Raw genomic sequence first — 21,644 nt, forward strand, 5'->3', positions numbered from 1 at the left:
CCGCTGCTGCAATGGAAGGGAATGAGACCTGTAGGTGGGGGTGTTCTGGGGTTTCGGGAGCGGGGTCGGTGCATCCTGGGACGGTGAGTGAATGACACAATCGTAGAGAAAACCAGCAACCAAGCTAAGTGACTCTTACAGTTATTCACATGGATTTTGAAATTGTAATATAGTTTTAAGTGAAGCCTAGAGATCCGTTGTAATATGTATTACATATCTTGTTTAAGCATAGCAGGTAGAGGAAACTGTAAATAAAGTAAACTGAACCCTTGAGGGGGTATTTGAAGAACCTTTAAACTGTTTGAGGCAGCACACGAGGAAGATGTTGGTACATCTTCAGATTGCATTGAGAAGCATGTGATTCCGTTTGAGGAATTAACCTTTTGGCACGTGCATGCATTGCGCCGGAAAAGGCATTGAGGCAGCTTGCGGCAACTGAACACAGCGTCCGTTCGCATACAGACTCCTTTAAGAGAATTGATAAATAGACATGCGTGTGTAGCAAGATGACAACAGATGGAATAGTGAACCATAAGTAGTAGCGGTGACAAGATAAACTGAAGGGCTAATTTATGACTGGCGCAGGCAGCACAAAGAGACTTTAATTGAAGCAGGAATCTCAAAATTAAATGTAAAAGCGCAGAGACTAAAGGCTAAAACTAAGAATTACAAGATGAAAAGGTGTTGGCAGCGTGGTGACAGTTAAACTGAAAAGCCAAGTGTTAAATGAAGGAACACAGATGGCCTCATTACAAGATGGCAGTATTTCAATAGTAAATGCACCAAAATACTGGCAAATGGAATTCCTGTAACTGCCACTTGGTCCTGCAAATTTACTGCAGGATTACAAATGGTGGTAGGCGGTCCAAGTCCCCCTCTTTCGCAGTGCATGGGTATTTACTACTACTGATTTTGCTGTTTATTTGGTGGTAAGGTGGAGGATTCACAAATTACCACCAAAGTTGTAATACAGCAATGATGTAATGTGGCGGTAATGCAGTGGTAACCTAGTAACCACTGCATACCACTTTTTCTCTGCCATACTCGTAATGAGGCCGAGTGAACTTTGTTGAGTATTTCCAGCAACAGAGTGACCCTCTACAAATAATACAGAACAGGACTTCAAGACTTATCCTTGGCTTCAAGCCCAGGGATCACATCCCTCCAGCTCTGAAATCTCTCCACTGGCTCCCGGTGGCTGCGAGGATCAGGTTCAAGACCTTCTGCATCATCCACAAGGCTTTCTGGGACAGTGTTCCTCTCTATATCCAACACTCTCTTACTAAACACATTTCTTCTAGAGCCCTCCGCTCAGCTGCCTTAAACTCTCTGCAGGTCAGATGCTTCTCCAAACATGGAGTGGGGGGTAGATCTCTCTCCTCTGCAGGTGCCTCCCCCTGGAATGGGCTCCCTGTCCCTCTCAGACTTTAGCCGGATCACCAGAAGTTCCGGAAGTTGCTCAAGACCTTCCTCTCCTCTTTTTTCCTTCTGTTTACCTCTCCATTGCTAATCCACCTGTCTGCTCATCCTGACTGATGGCGTGGTTGCCCTTTGAGTCACACAGGGTAGCACGCCGCCCCTGACCAGTTACACTGCACTGCTTCCTGGCCTACCCAGCACTTCCAGTCTGGGACTGCACCCGTGTAGTTTTCTGCTGTCCTCACAATTACTCAGAGCCCTGCTGCCCTGACTGCACTTCCCTGTACCCCTTCCCTGCACTTCCTGTTGCACTTGCACAATCCGAATATCACAAGGCCTAGTAATATCATTTGTCTTGTCATCCCTCCGTCTCCCGTCCTTGTCTAGATGCGCTTAAAAACACTTGTGTAAAGGTGTGTTATAAATACTGAATCATATCATATCGTATCATAAGGTGCAGGAAGATAAAAAAAAATCTGAAAACCTAAGAACATTCGATTTCATGAGTGAATAATTTCTTTGCCTTCAAGCTTTCAGCGAAGGCAATCAGATCCATATTTTCCCATCATTGAAGAATGAGGGAGCTGTAGAGGAAGAGTAATCCTGAATCTGAGAGGTGGGAACTGAAAATCTGGAAGTTTATTATTTTGTCCCTATCCTCTTCCCCCCTCCTTGGGGATTTCTAACCTGTTGTGTAGTTTCATACTCAAGATAGACAGATCTGAATGGGTAATTGGGGTGTTCAGCTTTCTTCTTCAACCTCCGCAGGACCATTAAGCTGGGACCTGACAGATGGGAGGAAAAGACAAGAGGAACTAGCAGGAACGAGGAACAGGGCAGCATCAATACTCCAGGACACAAGAGTGTTGAGACACAATGCGGTGTCTGTGGCCGTCCAAGATAGCCGATACGCGGCGGCGTGCCATATGCCACGCGATGATAGCTGTGATGTCATCACGCAATGCACGGTAACTAACACACACACACTCCTCTCTCTCTCTCTCTCTCTCTCTCTCTCTCTCTCTGTCTGTCTCTCTCTCTCTGGTTTAAGGATTCGAGTGTACACAGGATTTACGTCATGCAATTAAACATGGAGTAGAGCTGCTGCTCCTCAGAAAATGGGGAAATGCCTTTTACTATGGCATCTTCCTTACACTGGCTGTAAATAGCAAGTTAATGTGAATGTTCATGTTCTCTTTGCATGGGCATAGTTGGTAAACTGGTGCTTGGTCTAGGTACAGCACAATAGTCACACATTCCTGACTACCATTAAGTAGCACATGCCCTCCTACACAAAGCCTCATATATCATGCATGTCTGCATTTTATTTGCGAGTGGTATAACTATCCTACTTTTTGGCCCTGTAGTACATTGTTTGAAGTCAAATGTTCTGTTGGGCAATGTTTACAGCACTGCGTAAATGAGCTTGAAAGTGTGATTTTACATAGCCATCAACCTTTTCTGTGCCCAATGTGGGTGAAAACAGAAGAGGGGCTTGGTGGGTCACTAAATGAATTCTAAAGTAGTTGACACCCGCCAAAAGCGTGTGAGTTGAGAGGTGTGGCATTTAACCTTATTGATGATGCCTTGATGGATGGTACAGAGATCAAAGGCATTTCATGCGTTCATATCAAATGGATGTGTAAACTGCAGACTGTATGCCTCAGCTGCTTGATGTAAAATTGTAGAAACATTTAATCAGCAAGCAGGGGCTGCATGTTTTTTGCGATTTGCCTGTTTTTTATGGGGCCCTAACAAATGTAAGCCTATAAAAAGGTGAAATACAATTAACTGCAAACTACTGGCTTTTCCAATTCTTCTTTATTTTTTTTATCTCAGACAAGGATTCCCCATTAAGATTCTTATGTTAGTTACTCCCCTTTCTACTGCCTTCACTTTTCGAAATGCCCTTAGTTTTTTCTTGTGAAATTTAAAGGCAGGAATGGTTATAGGTGTACATACCACGGGCATCTTTAATTTTCGACTTCTGATTTCGTTAGTTCTGTAGTTCTGTTTTGAATGTCTGTAAAGGGCATTTAGATTAATTTATAAATCACATCTCAGACTTGTTGGGCACATGGCTATTAAATACTGATCCTTATGTGCTTCATGCAGGTGATTTGTTGAATACTCATTGTCTGAATATCCACCATGTATCCAATCCCAATTTGCGTATCAATGGAAGGAAATAGAAGTCATTGTTCCAAGTTTGGGATTTGCATATTGTAAATAGTTCTTTGGGCACAATGGTGCTGTCACCTGGAAAAGGAAGGCTCAATCCTCCATTATTGACTACATCATACTATCTAAGCCCATGTTGGATATCTGTAGTCACTTCCATTATGAGTTATCACAACATGTTGATAACTGTGTTTGGTGTCAATGTGCTTAAATGTATACATTCCAAGCAAATAGACCTATTGCTAAATCCTGCAGGCAATCGGATTCAAAAGTTTGTAAGAAAACTTCTCTGATGACAAACTAGAATTTGTCTCCACCACCAAGATAATTAGTTTAGAATTAGATTCTTGGGATTTATACTTTGAGAGAGAGAATGTTGAAAAGATTAATCTCCAAAGCCTGTGCATCTACTGTTGGTGGACCTAATGGCCTATCTAATGCCATATTAAAATCAAATAAAGGCCTCTAGTCCATTTTATTATATTCTTTGTTTAAGGATATTATTAGTCATCATGATATTCCGCAAACATGGAAGGAATCCATCAATTTATATAAAAAGCGTCGAGGCAAATCCCATGATGTAAAGACCAATAGCACTGTTAGAAGTGGATAGCAAAATATTTGCATCTATAGTGCTAGAACATCTAAGAGAATGGGCTCTGGAGAAAGGTTAATTGTCAAAATTCAGACCGGTTTCAGGAAAAATATGGGAACTACATTAAACGGTTTAATTATATCGGTCCTGAAGGGAAAAATATATTTCACTGGTGGGCAAGATATTTTTTCCTCCTAAAAGCTCCTTGTATAAAGATTTGCTCATAGAATTGCTTAGTAAGGCATCTAGCATATTGGTTGATCTTGAACAGTTCACTGATAAAATGTTAGATATATGTGGGAAACAACAAGAAGGTTTGAGTTTGAATCCCTTGGGGGTTAAGAAAAGTTGAAAGAAATGGACTGGATCAATAATATAACAAGGGTGAGAGGTTATAAGTTTTTTTTAACGTTTTCTGGAATAGATGAACCACTTGGGAATTATCTATCACATTGTCTCTTGTCCAAGAGCCAGAAATCCATTTATACAATTTCGATTAAATCTCTTGCCCACCGGTGAAATGTATTCGGAATAAAGGCCAGAGCTCTTGTAACTCGATCTGTCATTATTGTAACGACCCAGATATGATCCAAACTTTAAGACATACAACTGCTGAGTGTTCCATGTTAAAAGAACTCAGGACAAGTTATTTGGGTTTTTTTTTTGTTTTACAACTTGAGGCATAGTATATTTGGAATCCACATTACTATGGAAATCATAAGAATGTTTGACGAATTGGGCTTTACCTCAAAAAGTTGAAATACATGTTTTAAGACTGATCAATTGTATTGTAGTGATATTCCTGTATTACTTATTTGGCATTGTTTGTATTGATGTTTTTTATTAATTAAATGTATTAATCGTTTTTATTAATGTAATTTGTATTTTCTGTGTGAAAGATCATTGTATTGATCAATACACAATAAAAGATGTTTTTTAAAAAATGTCTAGTGTATTCACTAAAGGCTAGATGACAGGAAGGCATAACAACTCACTCACCCACCTTGGCATAGCGTCCCCTGCTGACACATTCTGTGAGGTAAATTTACAAGTAATCCCTTGAGTTTGACAGATGTCATCCATTGTAGCCACACTGCCGTAAAGTGTTAGCCGGCCAATTCTTGATATCATGTCGTAAAGAGTTGAACTGGGTGTAAACAGGGCAAACTCCACCACAGGAGTCGACTCCGACCGACTTCACCGCTCTACCACTTCCACACTCCACCTCAAGAATCTCCACAATACCGTGGTATCGCCGTTGGCTGACTCGTTTTGTTGTGGGTAGCTCGCTGCAGTACAAATGTTGACTGGACGCCGCGCTGCCGTAAAGCGTACGAATGGTTGGTGCACTGCCGTAAGTCGTCTCTCGGTGTCGCGCGGCTGCGCCGCGGGCCGGACGGAGGAAAGATGGCGGGCGCGGCTGAGCTGCACCCCCGTACCGGGAAGCTCATCTCACTATCCAACTGGAACCGCACAGCGCAGCGCAGCCAGCCCGTACAGGAGTTCAACCATGGCCTGGTGCTGAGCCGGGAGCCGCTGCGGGAGGGGCAGGTGTTCAGCGTGAGGATAGACCGCAAGGTGAGCTGTCAGACACCCCTTTCACAGGGATGAGCACTCGCTCCATTTCAAGAACCATCACCCACAGCGAAGGCTACTTCTCACTGCACCTAGCCCATCCCCAAGAACCAGCACCCTCTGGGATACCCATGCAGAACCATATTCCCTAGGGAACCGTTGTGGCAGGAGAAGGTGTTGAGCGTGAGGATTGATTGCAAGGGGAGCTGTCAGAACTCCTTCTATCCTACCATGAGATTGAACCGCACACCTAAGGTGGCCAACTTTACAGAATTGTTTCGCAGGACACTTTAGGCGTGGTAGCACATCAGAATCGGCCTGCAGTGCGCGCAGTTACATATGCTGTAATTTGGGCCCCTTGTTCCTCATCCACTTTTTGGTAACATTAGTGGTAGATGACATATATACAGAAAAACAGTAGGACCATTGTACATGCAGGACACTCATCTGTTGGAGCTACAAGCATACAAATTTGCATATGTGTTAACAACATAAGTGACTTCATAGAAAGAGCTCTGCAAAAAGCATCACCAGTCTTCGCTACTTTGAGTCACCATGGGCAGTGACATTACAATGATTTGCCATGAGCCAATTGATTGTCAAATAACTTTGTGGTGTGAAATTCACAAATGGCCCTATTATTATTATAAGGGTACCAGCTCCATAGCTATTAAAACCATGACTGAGGATTTATTTTTTATAACAAGCTCATACCATAATGGTATAATAAATGAGATTAAATCATTTGCCCCACATCACACACCTTGGTTAGGAGTGAAAATGGGATGTGGGCAATTTAAGCAGTTGATCAAATATCTTTCAAGGTTTACTTGCTATACATACTTAGTAAGGCTTTGGTTATAGAAATGCCTTGGAAAAACACATACAACATTAAAAAAATGAGCATCTCACAATAAACTGACTTTACACTATATAACTTGTCAAGGAAATATGTTGAGCAACATGAGTAGGACTTTAGCTTTATTTTCCCCATCCTGCAGGAAAGGTCACCCACCAGGCATGCTAATGTGAGACAAAACATTCTCACTTGACTTCCAAAATTATAGTCTTATTTCAAACACAGCATGCTGCACTGCCACTTCTAATCACTCCCAATTCACATTTCTCAAGGGACAGAAGTTCCTGCTAATATTCCTCCCTGGCTCCTATTGATGTCTAATTGCTGCCATTGCAATGCTCTGTTGACAAAGAGCAACCTATTAAGATGCTGCACATCCCGGGAGAGCTGCCCTTCTACTCTGTGCTTCAACTATCACACAGAAGTGTGAGCTCGGGGCAGAAAAGGTATTATCAGGCCATGGGTCAAGACAAAGTCAGGACTTTTGGCGTCCCTCAGAGGGTGCCTGCACATCACTTCGGAGTCTGTTTACTAACAGCATTGGCAAGGCCATCGGGGCCTGGTGCTCTTTACGTATTCATATTACTGATATTAATAATATCGGCCTCATCAAATGGCAACTCTGTATTAATATATTTCGATCTTCGCATATTAGGCCTTATTATGTCATATTCCTCATAATAAAGGTGTGGCACATAGGTTTACAATTCACCCACTGGTATGATGTTAGTGCGAGTCATCATTTTCCATCAAATGCTGTCTGTAAAGTTACCAAAACGTCTTGCTATCTGAAGTTTAACACAATTTGAAGACTTTCCTCCAGTTAGCATTATTCAGACTATGTCGGTGGGATTTAAGCCAATTCTTATTTCATGCGGAGTGTTGATTTCCCCCTTACGTTTTTGCTCCGCATCCAGATCCATCGCCAATTTAATGTTCCTAATATCTCCCTTGCGTTCCTGTTTCTCATTGTGGATGTCCTGGTCATACACATTCAAATGCTTCCTTCCAGACACTTGGGTGATACTAACTCTTTTAGTAGTCTTTTTAGAATTAATTCAATTGTAGGGCCCAACCCTGACACACTAGACCCAACATTATCCTTGTTATCAAGAGGGAAATAATTGAACATTTCATTAAATATATTCAAGTTCAAGTTTAGCAATTGGTTAAATGCAAAGATTTTATTTTTGTGTTTAAATACTTTAAAATGTTCACCCTGAGGAAGGCGGACCATATTTGTATGTATTTGGGTTTTATATAGTGCTTTAAGCCAAGGTGCTGTACAGAGAATCACAGCTGTACAAAAAATGTCAATAAAATCAATCTATCATATCAACCAGGGTGCAGAAAATGGGACTTCAATGACTTATGAAATAAAGAATAAACAGCAATAGTTCGAAGAGGATAAAGAAGCGCATTCCAGCGTAGGGGAGCCAAAAGGGTGAAAGACTGAGTGTGATTGAGCGCAATGAGGACGTGGGGCTACTAGAAGAAATTTAAGAAGAACAGAGACTGAGAGGGAGTGTAGAATGAAACCAAAGAAGAGAGTCTTGAGCAAGACCATAAAGGGACTTGAAAACAAGACATAGAAAGTTACATTTAAGATGAGATTGGAAAGTGAGCCAGCCAAGCCTAGAAGGAGAAGAAGAAAGTTGCGAGAAGAAAGACTAATGGAAGCATTAAAAACAGATATCAGGGGACCAAGACCGATAAGTGGAAGACCAAAGAGCACTGGAATAATAGATCCGGGAGAAAATTTAAGGAACATATCAACATTTTAGTGGCTTGAAAAGGGTCTAGCTTTCTGAATATTGTATAAATGGAAGCACCAGGTTCTTGAGGTCAGAGAAATCCGGTGGTTAAAGCAGAATGAAAATAGACCCCCAAGTTGCGAGCAGTGGCAGAAATTGAAAGCTCAAATGCAGGAAACGAGACAAAAGAAGGAGGTATAGGAGAAGGAACAGTGTTAGCAGTAAAGAAAATAACCTTTGTTTTGGCGCATTTAAGTGTAAGATAATGAGTCGACAGCCAACATTTAATAGCTAATAGACAAGCGGACAATCTGTGGTGAACATCAGAAGAAAAAGACAGGAAAAGCTGATTATTCGTATCCTGGTGAGTTCGGATGTGATTCCCGCAGGATCTGATTTAGGGCGATCTAGGTTGTTTCAGGTTCTATAATGCACGATTGTGTCTGGGCTAGATTTATTTGCCTATTGTGAATCCTGTAATCATGAATTCCAACTGCTAACCGTTCTCCGAAATATTGTCAATATTGCGTATCATGGTGAGCTCTGATGTGATTCCCACAGGGTTTGATGTAGGACGATCTAGGTTGTTTTAGGTTTTAGGTATTAGGTATAAGTTATTAGGTATTAGAATGATTGATTGTGTCTAGGCTAGATAGATAGATAGATAGATAGATAGATAGATAGATAGATAGATAGATTTATTTATTTATTGCTATTTTATTAGTATTGTTAAATTTAGTTGTGTAATCTTAATTCCATTATTGTATTTTGTTGTTATTTATGTGTAAAGTTTATTAGCTAAACTGTAACACATTAAATAAATAAATAAATTGTCAGCATAAAAATGGTGTGATAGACCAAACGAAGAAATAACCGCAGCTAGAGATGAAGTGTAAAGGGAAAATAAGAAAGGGCCCAGGACAGGCCCTTTCGGTACCCATGGGCAAGTGAGAAAATGTCAGATGATGTTCCGGCCCCAAGAAACAGAAAATGTTTTTTGGGACAGGTATGCCCGGAACTAGGAGAGGACAGGACAGTAAAACCAAAGGATGAGAGAGAGGCCAGTAGAAGAGAATGATCAACTGTCAAGATCTAACAGAATAAGAAGTGACTATTGTTTAGAATAACGTTCAGTGAGTAAAGCATTCAGAACTGAAAGAGCAGTTTCAGTAGAAGGACAGGGACGAAAGTCTGACTGAAATTGCGGAAGAATAGAAGAATTAGATAACAAAAGTAGGGACTTGATAATACACCAGCTGTTCAAGTAGTTTAGAGAGTTAAGGCAATAAAGAAATAGGATGAAAATTAGAGACCAGCAAAGGGTCAGTAGAAGATTTCTTTAGAATTAGAATAAGCAAAGCCTGTTTATAGAATGTTTGAAAAGTTGAAGTCAGGAGACAGATGTAGAGGTAAGATAAACAAGAGAAGGATAGACTTTTGGGAATGAGCACCAAAGGGATAGGATCAGTAGGGGAAGCAGTCGGATGAGCTCGAGCCTATAGGAGAGAAGTCTCCTCATTGGTAATAGGTTTGAAACAAGAAATAAAAGCTGAAGGAGCTGGGATAGGAAAAACAGGTAGTGTTGGTGCGAGGGAGGCTTCAACGTCAGCGAAGGGAAAGCCACCTTTGAGGGGAAGAATAGTAAAGTTAGAAGCTGAAAGAGTAGAACTAGCAGAATAGTCAGGAGGAGAGAGGAGACGTGTAAATATTTGAAAGACGTATAGGATGAGTTGAATGCAAATGTAGGAGATCAGAGAAATAGCGTTTAGCAGAAAGTAGACGGTCATGGTAAAGAGCATCATAGGAAAGGTATGAAGTTTAATCCGCCGTAGACTTGGACTTAAGCGAATGTCTTTCAAGATGGCAAAGAAAGCTGTGCATAAAACGGAGATGGGTAGAGAGCCAGGGTTGAGAATGTCTACAAGAGGGATAAAAGGGCGAGGTAGGGTAAAACTCATCTAGAGAAAGAGTAGAAGCAGCCTCATCAGCAGACAGTGCTGCAAAAGAAGAATGAGAAGGCAGAGCAGAGATACAGGAAGAAACAAAGAGTGAAGTATTAAAACTGCAGAAGTCGTGCCGATAGAATGGTGGAGTCAGAAATGAAGTACAGGGATGAGTAGGAAAAATTGATATAGAAAGAAGGTGGTGAACAGAAAGATGAACAGGAAGTGTTGAAACAAATGAAGTAGACACTTTTACTTTCGAGTCCCCGAAACTAGTTGGTGTTTTTGTTCTGGATTCTAGATCCAAAAAGCCTGGACTGTGACGGACACTGACATTGAATGTTTTATACGTTGGAATATATTTCAATTTGTTTTGTAGTTACATAAAAATTGTTTTTAGTTTCTGTTGGTTCGAAATTGCTAGGAGCTATTTAGCTACTGGTTATAGCCAAGGGGAACCTGATTAGCTTGAAACCAGCAGCTACCAGGAGCTACATTTGATTACTTGGGCAAGTGTCCCATACACACCTAGCTATGAGATATTATCTGTGTATGTTTGAGGATGTGTATATAAAGGATGACAAAGAACACACTTAAGGGACATTTAGAGTATATTGGATGACATGAAATGGACAAAAGGTTAATGTTTGGATCTTGCGCAAATGTTGCACAGTCTACTAGCTCCTGCTTCCCCAGAGGTAGCTCCTGCCTAACTGGTTATGCCGGATACCCAGGAGCTGCTTTGTGCTCCTGGTCAACAAATCCCAATTTCGATCCCTGGGATGGTATACCACCGTCACATTGGTGATATTTCCTTGACTTGTGATGTTTTTTGTATTAACTTGATCTTTATTTGTGATTAACCTGTTGTCATCTTGTCTTCAGCCCGGCAGCAGCTTTTCTGTTTATAATGATTTAAAATCCCACTGACCTTATAGATAGATCGTTTTTCCATTATATACCACTCCTCAGATTACCTGCTCTTAGTTTTCTTTGGATTTACCCCCTTCCAGCCTGACAGTAGTACATTGAGAAACAGCAGTCACAGTCACGAAAATCACCTTCAGGCAGCCCAGGCAGTGTCAAAAAAGAGGAAATATTAAGGGGGCCCACAAGTTCTACGTGATGGGAGGATTGTTCAAGTGTTTATTCATAGCGCAATAAATGGTGTTGGGTCTTGCTCTATAACCGTAAAGAATGCGCAGCGTGGGTCTCTAACAGTTAAAGGAGACCCCAAACCAATCCTTTTTGGGAAGCAGCACGGATGCAGAAACGGCTCTCAAACAAGCTGGAAGATACGAAGCCACAGTATCAAGAGGTGTTGAAAAATAAGCAATGGGGCGTGGCTTATCCCCATGGTCTTGTGCGAGTTCTCTTGACGCTACGTCTGAGCGCTCATGTCAGTACAGAACAAACCTCTTGTCATAACACGGTAAACAACGCCGGGGCAATACATAACACATTTTTCAACGCTTCAAAAGCCTTAGTTAACACTGGTGTCCGGACGTGGGATGCCCCCCCACCCCCTTGTATGTATTTTGCAAACTTTATGCCAAAATTGCTTAGTGTAAAATCCAAGCCCGACACTACCCCATGACACCCAAGAATGATCTCCATTCAGCTTTTCTGTGTGGTGTAGAGATGTTCATTATGGCATTTTTTCTGGATCCATCTACGGCCCGATAACCAGGTGTTAAGATGTGTCTCAGATATTTGACTACAGACGGACATAACTACATCTTCAATGGAGCCACCTTATGGCCTGAGTTTGCCAATTTAGTTATAATGAATATCCTTTTGTGCCGCTTCTTGATCAGGGGAGCAAAGTAACACATCCTCAACATAATGAATGAGTGTGAAATTTCCCGGAACGTAGAGACAACCTCGAAAAGATGCTAGGGGAGTGTATGAACCCCTGGGGAAGCCCAGTCCAAGTCATTTGACAATTCTGGTATTTGCACGTCCCCTAGCCCCCAGAAGAAGGCAAAGGGGAACTGTGACTGGAGTGCAACAGGTACTGAGAAAAATGCTGGGCATAATTCAATCGCACTGTAAACATTGGTGCCTGATGGAGATACTGAAAGGACTGTATGCAGGTTAGGGACAAATGGAGTCATAGGGGCTATGTTGGGTATTTTGTGGATATTTGGGGCTTTGCGGTATTTTCTTACCGCCAAAATACCTTTAGCAATAATCACTCTGTATTCATATTGGGTCACACATAACAATAATACATTGCATTATTTCAGAATTCAGACCTATTTAGATGATGTGCGCGGTAATTTGCGTGGTTGGTTTATTTGTTGCCCCAATATCCAACATCCCTTGTTTTTATCTAGATTGTTCTTGATCACTTGAGAGACCTCAGGCCTACATTTTAGGGATACCACATTTTCAGTGTTAGTGTTGTGTGCCACCATGGGCTATTGAGGTATTTTTGTGGTAATTTCCACTACCTTATATACGGTATGGAACTATGTCCAGAGAGTCTCTCTTCCCGTTGGCTCATGTACCTCCAACAAGCTATGCTACAAACAGTCACTCACAACTGTCCATACTGAATATAATCATGCACACATCTGTTTTAACATGACAATTGCACTGTTTAAAAATCTACCCACGTTTAAACCTTTTCCCATGCAAAATGAAAGAGAGAAATAATACACACTAGCTATCTGTTTTCAGATATTTTTGTATTATAGAAATTTCTTTTAAACACAGTTTAACTTTTTTTTACAGAAATAAATGAAATGGTACAACATTATTTGTGATAAAATGAACAGAGAGCTGCGAGAATATATTCAATTGGTAACATTAAATATGCTGATAAGGGACTGGGACTCCCTCGAATACACTGACTGAACAGTTTCGCACACTTTCGCACAGCTCCCACACGCTTCTGTAATTACCTTATGTGTTCAGCATGAGTTTTCTCCGGCTATTCTTTCTGAATTTGGCTCCCTTGAAGATTAACCCCAGTGAAAACAAGCGTCTGCCGTTCTCAAACCGGGGTTATTTCCTGGAATTCTCAGCTTTTGCAGCAGGAATGCCTCAGCCAGGAAACAGGTCCTTCTCCCAGCTCTGCAAGATCTCGATTGATCTCCCCCTCTCCTCAAGCTTCCCCAGCAAAACTCTAATCACAGCCTCTAGCATGATACTTGCTATGACGCTGCTCCAATCAGAATCAATCATGTCATCTCCTCCCTCACTACACAATGGCTCATTTCTACAGTAAAAATTGTAACAAACTGATTTCCTGTTCCTTCGAGCTCTTTGCTTCCTGTAGTTATGTGGACAGAGCAGCAGAGAAAAAAAAAATGAATGTGCGTTTAAAAGTTCACTTTCAGAGTAGGCCTAATTCTGCAGTGGAGACACATTTTTATTAGTGGGTTATGTTAAATGAAGTTTTATTAGTCAGGTTAGTTATTAATAAGGTTAGTTATTAATTTTCAAATGTGTCTCTTGCAACATAGGCATTTCAGGTGAAAAATAGTGTGCATTTTGAATGTGCACATGTGTGCTTTTAACTGTAAAAATAGATTTTCATCTTATATGTAAAAATCGTTTTTGACTGAATAGCCTGTCTTTACTTATATGTCCATGTTACTCTGGCAACACATATAGCAATGCACCACACCCATGTGGTGGTGCTGCATCAAAAAAAAAATGCTACCTGTGCAGTAGTGCTGTACTCTGTGCTGTAACACGCAAAATATCCTTACAGCTACAACCTGATAATCGCCCTCAAGTCCTGTACTACGCTGCATCTTCCTCTGTACTTGTCCCGCCCTTCCACACATGGAATATAGAGGTATTGCATGTAAAATACAGTGTAGACCATGATACCATGTGTCAGTAGGTTGTGGATAAACGAGTGACATTTTATTTTAAATGTATCACTGCTGGTTCACATGAAGTTAAGAGACCTGTATCATTTGAGTCTGTGGCCCATGTGTTGTGGAACATCCTGAAGCCAATCTGGCAAAAGTGTCTATGTTGCAGCAAGTACTTTAGAATATGTGAGAAAAGTATATGATTCTATTGTTGTGGGTAGATATGAGCTTTGTGGTCTGCAGTAGATTGTTGCGCCCATGGGGCTGAGGCAGGCTATACCAAAAATATCTTTAGGGGTAGGTCGGCTGAAAAGGAATTTATGTGGTGGTGAGGGGCACTGGGGTTAACGCAGTTGGAGTGGTTAAAGGTAGAGCTTTTTCTGAATGTGGTATGGGAATGTTTTGTGTTATAGGGTTCTTTTTGAAGCTCCTGTGTTCCACTAGGAGACTTGTATGGCGTCCCTGTAGTCTAGCTGAGAGTTGAATGCAATTGATTGGATGTATCCAATTTAAATATGGGTGCAATAACGTGAGGTCCAGGGGGGGGATCCCCATGTCAACATGAGAAGTCGGAGTATCCATTTGGGAAGAGGTTGCTTGTGGATTTAATTGGCTTGGCTGATAATTGGGGTTGCTTTTGCACATTATTACTAGGACATCCTTGATGATTAAGGGACTCTGCTGGTTGCTGTGTGAGTTGCCTCAGGTATCTGGGTGTCTGCCGAGTCTGACTCGACCATCCATATGCATTTGGAAGGGCTTACATGTATGGAGTAAACCGGTTAGGAATTTCTGCTTTCCAGTGTTCAAACCCCTGGCAGTAGTGGCATCCCCCCTGTGGGGGATGATATTGGGGTCTGGGACTGAATGGGGCAACATTTTTCTGAGATCTGTTGGGGCCCCTTCCTCTCTACCTCCTTGCACCTGGTCCCACAGGGGCTTGTTTTTGTGGTCTGTCAAACTGAGCTAATTGCAGTATATGTCTTTTAAACCTTCTTATCTAAATGCAAACTATACATGTGCACTACTGTTGCCATTATGTTTGACATATTTTTCATTTCCAAACAAAGACTGCCTTTTCAACATGACTTTTAATAGCCGGGAGATGTCCAGCAACAACATACCAACTTTGGAGCTGTGGTGGTGACATTTCCTATATTCGAATTGTCTTCTAAAGTGGCATTGACCCTTGATGAGAAATCCTCTGCATGCTCTGCTTAATCCTGCCTTGAAGATACCACCTTTTACCAGTCAGTTGTAGCTTTTGCTAATTCCTTCACTATCTCATCTTTACCATTTCCTCCACCTTATCTTAAATTCGTACCATCCCTTTTGCCTGTTAATGGATCTTTAAACCTTTAGGGCTTTCGTGCTTTTGCTTGTAGTGTGTGCAGTTGCTCTGCTGTAAGTATCTGTTCAAGCAAACTGGTCAAATCAGCGTTAGTGGGATTATGGGAATCTATGATGCTTTCTAGTTCACTAATAAACGTTGGTACGGAGTGTGGGGAATGCATCCTTGACAGACCATATCTGATCTGGTGTCTAAGCTACATGGTATAGTACAGTATGGAACCCCTTGGGTGCCAGTATTATCCTTATTGGGTACATAAGTGCTCTCAGATCTGCCAAGAGGTGGTAAATCGTCTGATATGACTGGTGTGCAGTTAACTAACCCTTCTTCTTTTTGTAATTTATTTAAGACATGCAGTAATTTTCTCTTCATTAATATCTTCACCACGTATGATACTATTTCCCTTTAATCTTCTTCAAATCCATTATATGTATGTAATCTGACATTCCCTCTATTGGTCCTGAACGGCCTCAGGTCTTTAGGGGGCATTGTAGAGGGAGACACAGACCTGTCCCGGGCTACCCAAGTGATTAAATCTTTTTTGTAGATCATGTGGTGTTGTGCAGATGTGCCAGAACATTCAGGGGTAGTGGTGTCGGGTGATGTACCTGACACATGGGTAGGTATTGTAGGGGCTGAGTGAAGTGCCTGGTTTTGTGGTGCCGCCAGAGGTGTAGCAGGGTAAACCCAAAACCCCTTATGAAAAAGAGAGTGCATGCACGTTGTCTGAAAAGCGAGTTTGACATGCAAACAGCCGGAAGGCTTAGTCAGCTTCATGAAGCTGAAAACTAACAATTCCTTACCGTGTTCAACAAAGTTAGTTTTTATACACAGATAATTTACATAATTACACATACCCGTTACGTCAAACCCACAATCCCCATTGGCTAACCCTAAACGAAGAAATCTAATCATCCCCCTACTTCCTCTAATCCCATTGGATATAGTTACTAAACACAATCCCCTTTCCACATGGCCTCATTTCGTAGTCAATCATGACATCCTGAAATATAATTGGTTTATTAGCTCAAACAATTCTCAACAGTTGGCTCGCCCCATTTGTGAGAGAAATTAAGAAACTGTGATGTGCCTAGCCTCAAAGGTTTCCTAAATTAGAGGAGAGATAACAGTGACCACTCCTTTGATTGTCCAATAAACTTGCTCATCGCCCCAGCTAAACTGTCCCTTGAGTATTCCATCTTAAATCATATGGCCTCCCTAGCATGTATTTTGCTTATCTTCCTGAGAATCCAGATGGAATCATAAAACACTGGTCAAGCTCTGCCCTTGATTATCCATTCCATGCATTTATTACCTAACCCCAATTCAACCTCGCAACCTTAATGGACCCCCTGGTAATTCAATAACAAGGCTTTGTGTTCTCAGGAAGTTTGTCCCTTGTATCTACAAATCCATCCCTTGTATCTACACATACATCTGCCCATAAAACCCAACCTAATGGCAATTAATTGCGTCCTTGCCTTCAGAGACCATTTGGCCTGCTATCGCCATCTGACGTGGTTTTCTTCCTTCCCCTCTCATGACCTGGTCATCCAATCGCCCCAGTGCTATGAAGAACTCAGCCACTACAAACTAGAAACTCTGCGGCCTAAAGCAGACTGCAATCTTCAAAGTGTTTATGTACAGACGGTAGAATTCATAACACCATGATATTCCAACTGCATATTCAGTCAGTCATCTCAAATCCCTACATGGTCACTTCATACGATTACTGTGTCCCCTTACAGTCACCTTCTCTGTCGACAAACTCTTATATCTCGCAAGTGCAGGCCCCTCGCACTTCATTCTAGGCACTATAAAGTTTTCCCCCAGAGATAACATTGTGATTACATTGTTGCTTGTGATGCAAACTAAAATGTATTCAAAACTAGATAGAAAGTAACACATATATCCCAAATCTCCTAACTACACAGAATACACGTTAATTTCAACATCGGTCTAAACAAGCCGCACCATAGGCTAATACATTTTGCGTAGCGTAAACCTCCTTTCCTTGTTTGTTTGTTTTGTGTTTGTTTATTTATTTGGTATAGCGCAGAACCAAACCCGAAAGGGTAGCTGGGCGCAAACAGTACAAGTAAGCTTAAGGACTTAGTTACAGGAGAAATGCAGTTGATACAGTTCACATTAGAGCGGGGGGTGGGTATACAAGAAAATGCAGACTACAGTTCAGAGAGTACAGGGCAGTACAGGAAAAAATACGGTTGATACAGTTCATATTAGAACACAAGGTAGGTAAGCAAGAAAAATGCAAGACTGCGGTTCAGTCAGGTTGAACAGAAATCATTAATCTAGTTACAGTCATCTAGTATCATTAGGGGAGGTCAAGCTAAGTGTCATTGGCACGTATCCAGGTGAGGACTTTTCACCTGAAACTGGAGTAAGGTTGGTCCGTTCTGAGATCTAGCGGGAGTTTATTCCAACTTTGCGCCGCTATGACCGGGAAGCTAGAGCCGCCAGCTGTACTCTTTTTGTATCTAGGCACCACTAGGGTAAAGGCGTTAATCTGGTGGGACGGTTTGAGGTTCTCTTGTGGATTCTGTTGGCCAGGTAAGGGGGGGCTAAGTTATTAAGACATTTGGAGGTGAGGGAAAGTGTTTTGAGGGCGATCCTGTCTTTGATTTTTAGCCAATGGATATTTTTCCTAGAGGTGGAGATATGAGCTCTATTAGGAATCTTTAAAGCTACATTGGGACATTGTATATGCATCCCAACATAGGAAAATAGATAATTAGATGATCATTGATGAGCAATAGGCTACTGGGTCCTGCCTCTCTCCTCCCCTCTACCTGTGCAGGAGTATTGGCGAAGTCTATTCTCAAGGACTCTCTCACCTCCGGCATCTTCTCAGACTCCTTCAAAACTCTGCATGTCAATCCTCTGCTTAAAAAAAGCATCCCTCGACCCTCTACTACAGGCCAGTCTCCAATACCAGATTCCTGGCAAAACTCATCAACCCCTCGGGTTACTCTAAGCTCAATGGTTTTGTGGAATCTAACAATCTCCTATAGCCCACACAATCAGGTTTCCGTCAGTGATGCGGAACAGAAACCACTCTGATCTCTATCTGGGATGACCTCAAAAGGACAGCAGATTCCGAAGGATGCGCATCTTATTCTTCTTGACCCCCCTGCAGCTTTTGACACCATCAACCACATGATACTCTTTGACAGACTGCACTCCTTAGGAATACGTGATTCAGCTCTATTCAGGATCGCCTCATTCCTCTCTAATAGACAGCAAATCACTAATTTCCCCTCTGTTCACTCGGCTGCACGCCCTGTAAATACTGGTGTACCCCAAGGTGCCTGCCTCTCTCCCCTTCTCTTCAACCTTTACTTGGCCCCTCCCTCCCCCCTGCCCAGTATCATCCACTCACACAACCTCATTTGCTATAACTATGTGGGTGACGCACAAATCATCCTGAGAATTCTTAAATCGCCTACCTACCCCAGCCCTGACCTAGCAGCATGTCTCTCAGACATTGACCGCCGGATGACGTCCAACCATATCTTATTCTGAATTTGGGTACAACCGAGACCATGGTATGTGGACAAATCTGCTCTATTCCCCCCAACCAACTCCCTGGTCACCCTCACTCGGCCTCCCCCCGCCCCCACGACCTCCACCACTGCCAAAAACCTTGGCTGCACAATGGACTCTGACCTAACTCTGTCTCACCACATCAACAATACATCCAAAGCCTGTCATTTTCCACCTTAGGCTCTTGACGCATATCTTCCCTTCCCTACCCCAACAGACTGGTTGCAATTATGTCCTTTGTCATGTCCAGACGTGACTATGCGAACTCCCTCTGCCTGGGTGCACCGACCTAACAGTTAAACTCCAAAGAGTACAACACTCTGCTGCCAGACTGCTTCTCGCATTTGGACGAAGGGACCACATGATCTCTGCACCCCATGCTGGCTCCCAATTGGACGCAGTGCCTCCTTCAAATTCCTTTGTATTTCCCACCAAGCGGTGCACAAAGCAGGCCCCAAATTCCCACAAGAAAAGATTACGCCTTACCACCTGACTCGCACCCTTTGGTCTAGCACTGCCCTCCTAGTGGTCCCCACCTCCAATTCAGCCAGGATCAGAGGGTCTGCCTACTCAACCCTGACGCCTACTCTGTGGAACTCGCTGCCTCCCTGCATTAGTCACTGCAAAGACTACATTGCCTTCTGGAAGGCACTCAAAACCTGGCTCTTTTCCTAAAAACACATAAGGGAACACCGTGAACCACTCGACCAGCCCCCACCACTACCACACCTGATGTGGTTCCCCGCTGATTACGGGCCCATCATAGACCATTAGGCTTGACGATATCTAATTCCACTACCTAGAGCCTTTGCACAGACATGAACTCCAAATCATAGAGGCATCCATGTAACTGACAGAATTATTCATCGCCTCATCCGCAGGAATTATGTACGCTTTGAGGCCTAGAGCCATCTATCGCCATTAATCGGGGGTGGTTGTGCAGAGACCAGTAACTGGAGCACCAATAACACTCATGACCTTGATCAAGGCTATGCAATCATGCACTACGGAGTCAGTCCAAGAAGGCACATGCCTGCTTATTCTACGCACCTGGAAATCCAACAGCAGATCTAGACACCAGAGAGCCATCTAGCAGTTATTCTGCTAATCACACCGACCAGTGAATGTATATAGCAGAACTAGCAACTCATGCACCAATAGCACTTAGGAATTTGGTCATTGCCCTGCAATTACGCACTATGCTATCAGTCCAGGAAATGCCCTTGCTTGCTAATCCTACACATCTGGAAATCCCTGTCAGCAATTCTGTAGCAAGTAAAGTATGAGCACTTATTCTTTGCTAATCCCAAATATCTGGGAATTTCCTAGTAGAACTACCTATCGGGGATTCTAATTAGAAGATCTACCGACCGAGGACGTTGCTAGCACCTATACAGTAATAACATGATTTTTGAGACGGATATGCCTACACCACCGTCGGACTTCGCCAACATAACCTATCCCATCAAGAAACCGGAGAGCTACTACGCCCTCGACGGGCACTGGAAGCTCAACAGAAACATGGTCTCTCTGGAAAACACACTCAAACACACCACTGTTAACTCTTGGCCTGCACCAGCAAACAATAGAATACAGCTAAACCTCTCGCAATCGATCTAGCTGCACACACAACGTCCATCACAAACACCACCGCCGCCAGCATGCAGATACCATAGTCCTTTGGTCTTGCTGCACACATTCTACTGATCTTACACAACTACTGCATCACACCTAGCAGTAGTTTACAGCCACTCGCCACCTATTACACACTGGCAGCACACATACTGAGTGTACCCAAGCACTTTTTACTACACTACTCTCTCTACGGACCTAGACTGCGGTCAACTCAGAGCACTTTGGAATCGCAGCAATGGTAAAAGGCACTATACAAATGCCCAATAATATAACATTCTTTTTCTCATGTAACCTTTTCTCTAATTTACCCTATTTCCCTGTGCTTCTGCAAGAGTAATTACACTTTGTGATGCTTCTGTACTGCTTAGTGCAAAGGCTGACCATTCTTTTGGATCACCTTTATATCCTTAGCGTCCAGTAGGACCCGGACCACATTTGGTTCCCCCTGATAAAATTAACCAGATTGTGGAAATTCTTTCATCCGGTTTGGCAGCGTAATTTTCATGTCATTTTACACATTTTAACTGATTCTCCGCCTATGGCACCTTCCTGGCCATAGGCGTGTCAGCTGGGTACTGAACATAGCTCATATGTGATTGGGTGATGCCCATCCTTCTTTTAAAACGGGAGGGAGGTTGCGTCAACGACCCAGAGACAAGACAACAAAACTATAAACCTAACATAATCATGTAGCTGAAAATGTCCTTTTTTAAAAAAAATTCTATTTACATTTTTTTGGTTTTGTAAAGGTTCGACAATCATGTACATGCAAATTCCATCGCTGAGTCGAGAGAGAAAAAAGAGAGAATGTTCACAGCGAATATCATTTTCATATAAAGCGTGTAGAGTCTCTTGAAATCACATAATTAACCATTAATGTTGACAAAACCCACTTTCTTTACCCCGCCCCTTTCCCCCTTCACGTATCGCCGTCC

General features: G+C 42.4%; 1 protein-coding gene across 3 annotated transcripts in view; it reads left to right on the forward strand.

Moving 5' to 3' along the window:
* The first annotated feature begins 5,551 nt into the window (after window positions 1-5,551).
* The window catches only part of NEURL4 (neuralized E3 ubiquitin protein ligase 4), a 1,090,504-nt gene continuing 1,074,411 nt past the window's right edge, over window positions 5,552-21,644 (forward strand). Inside the window, exon 1 of one of the 3 annotated variants that reach the window (XM_069645712.1) lies at window positions 5,552-5,773. In XM_069645712.1, coding sequence (XP_069501813.1) covers window positions 5,603-5,773 — 171 coding nt within the window. In that variant the 5' untranslated portion in view covers window positions 5,552-5,602. The remainder of the gene's footprint in view (window positions 5,774-21,644) is intronic. The other 2 variants (XM_069645703.1, XM_069645722.1) reach the window with 2 other exon arrangements.

This window comes from Ambystoma mexicanum, chromosome 1p (assembly GCF_040938575.1).
Source record: "Ambystoma mexicanum isolate Mex_15411 chromosome 1p, UKY_AmexF1_1, whole genome shotgun sequence".
Lineage (NCBI taxonomy): Eukaryota > Metazoa > Chordata > Amphibia > Caudata > Ambystomatidae > Ambystoma > Ambystoma mexicanum.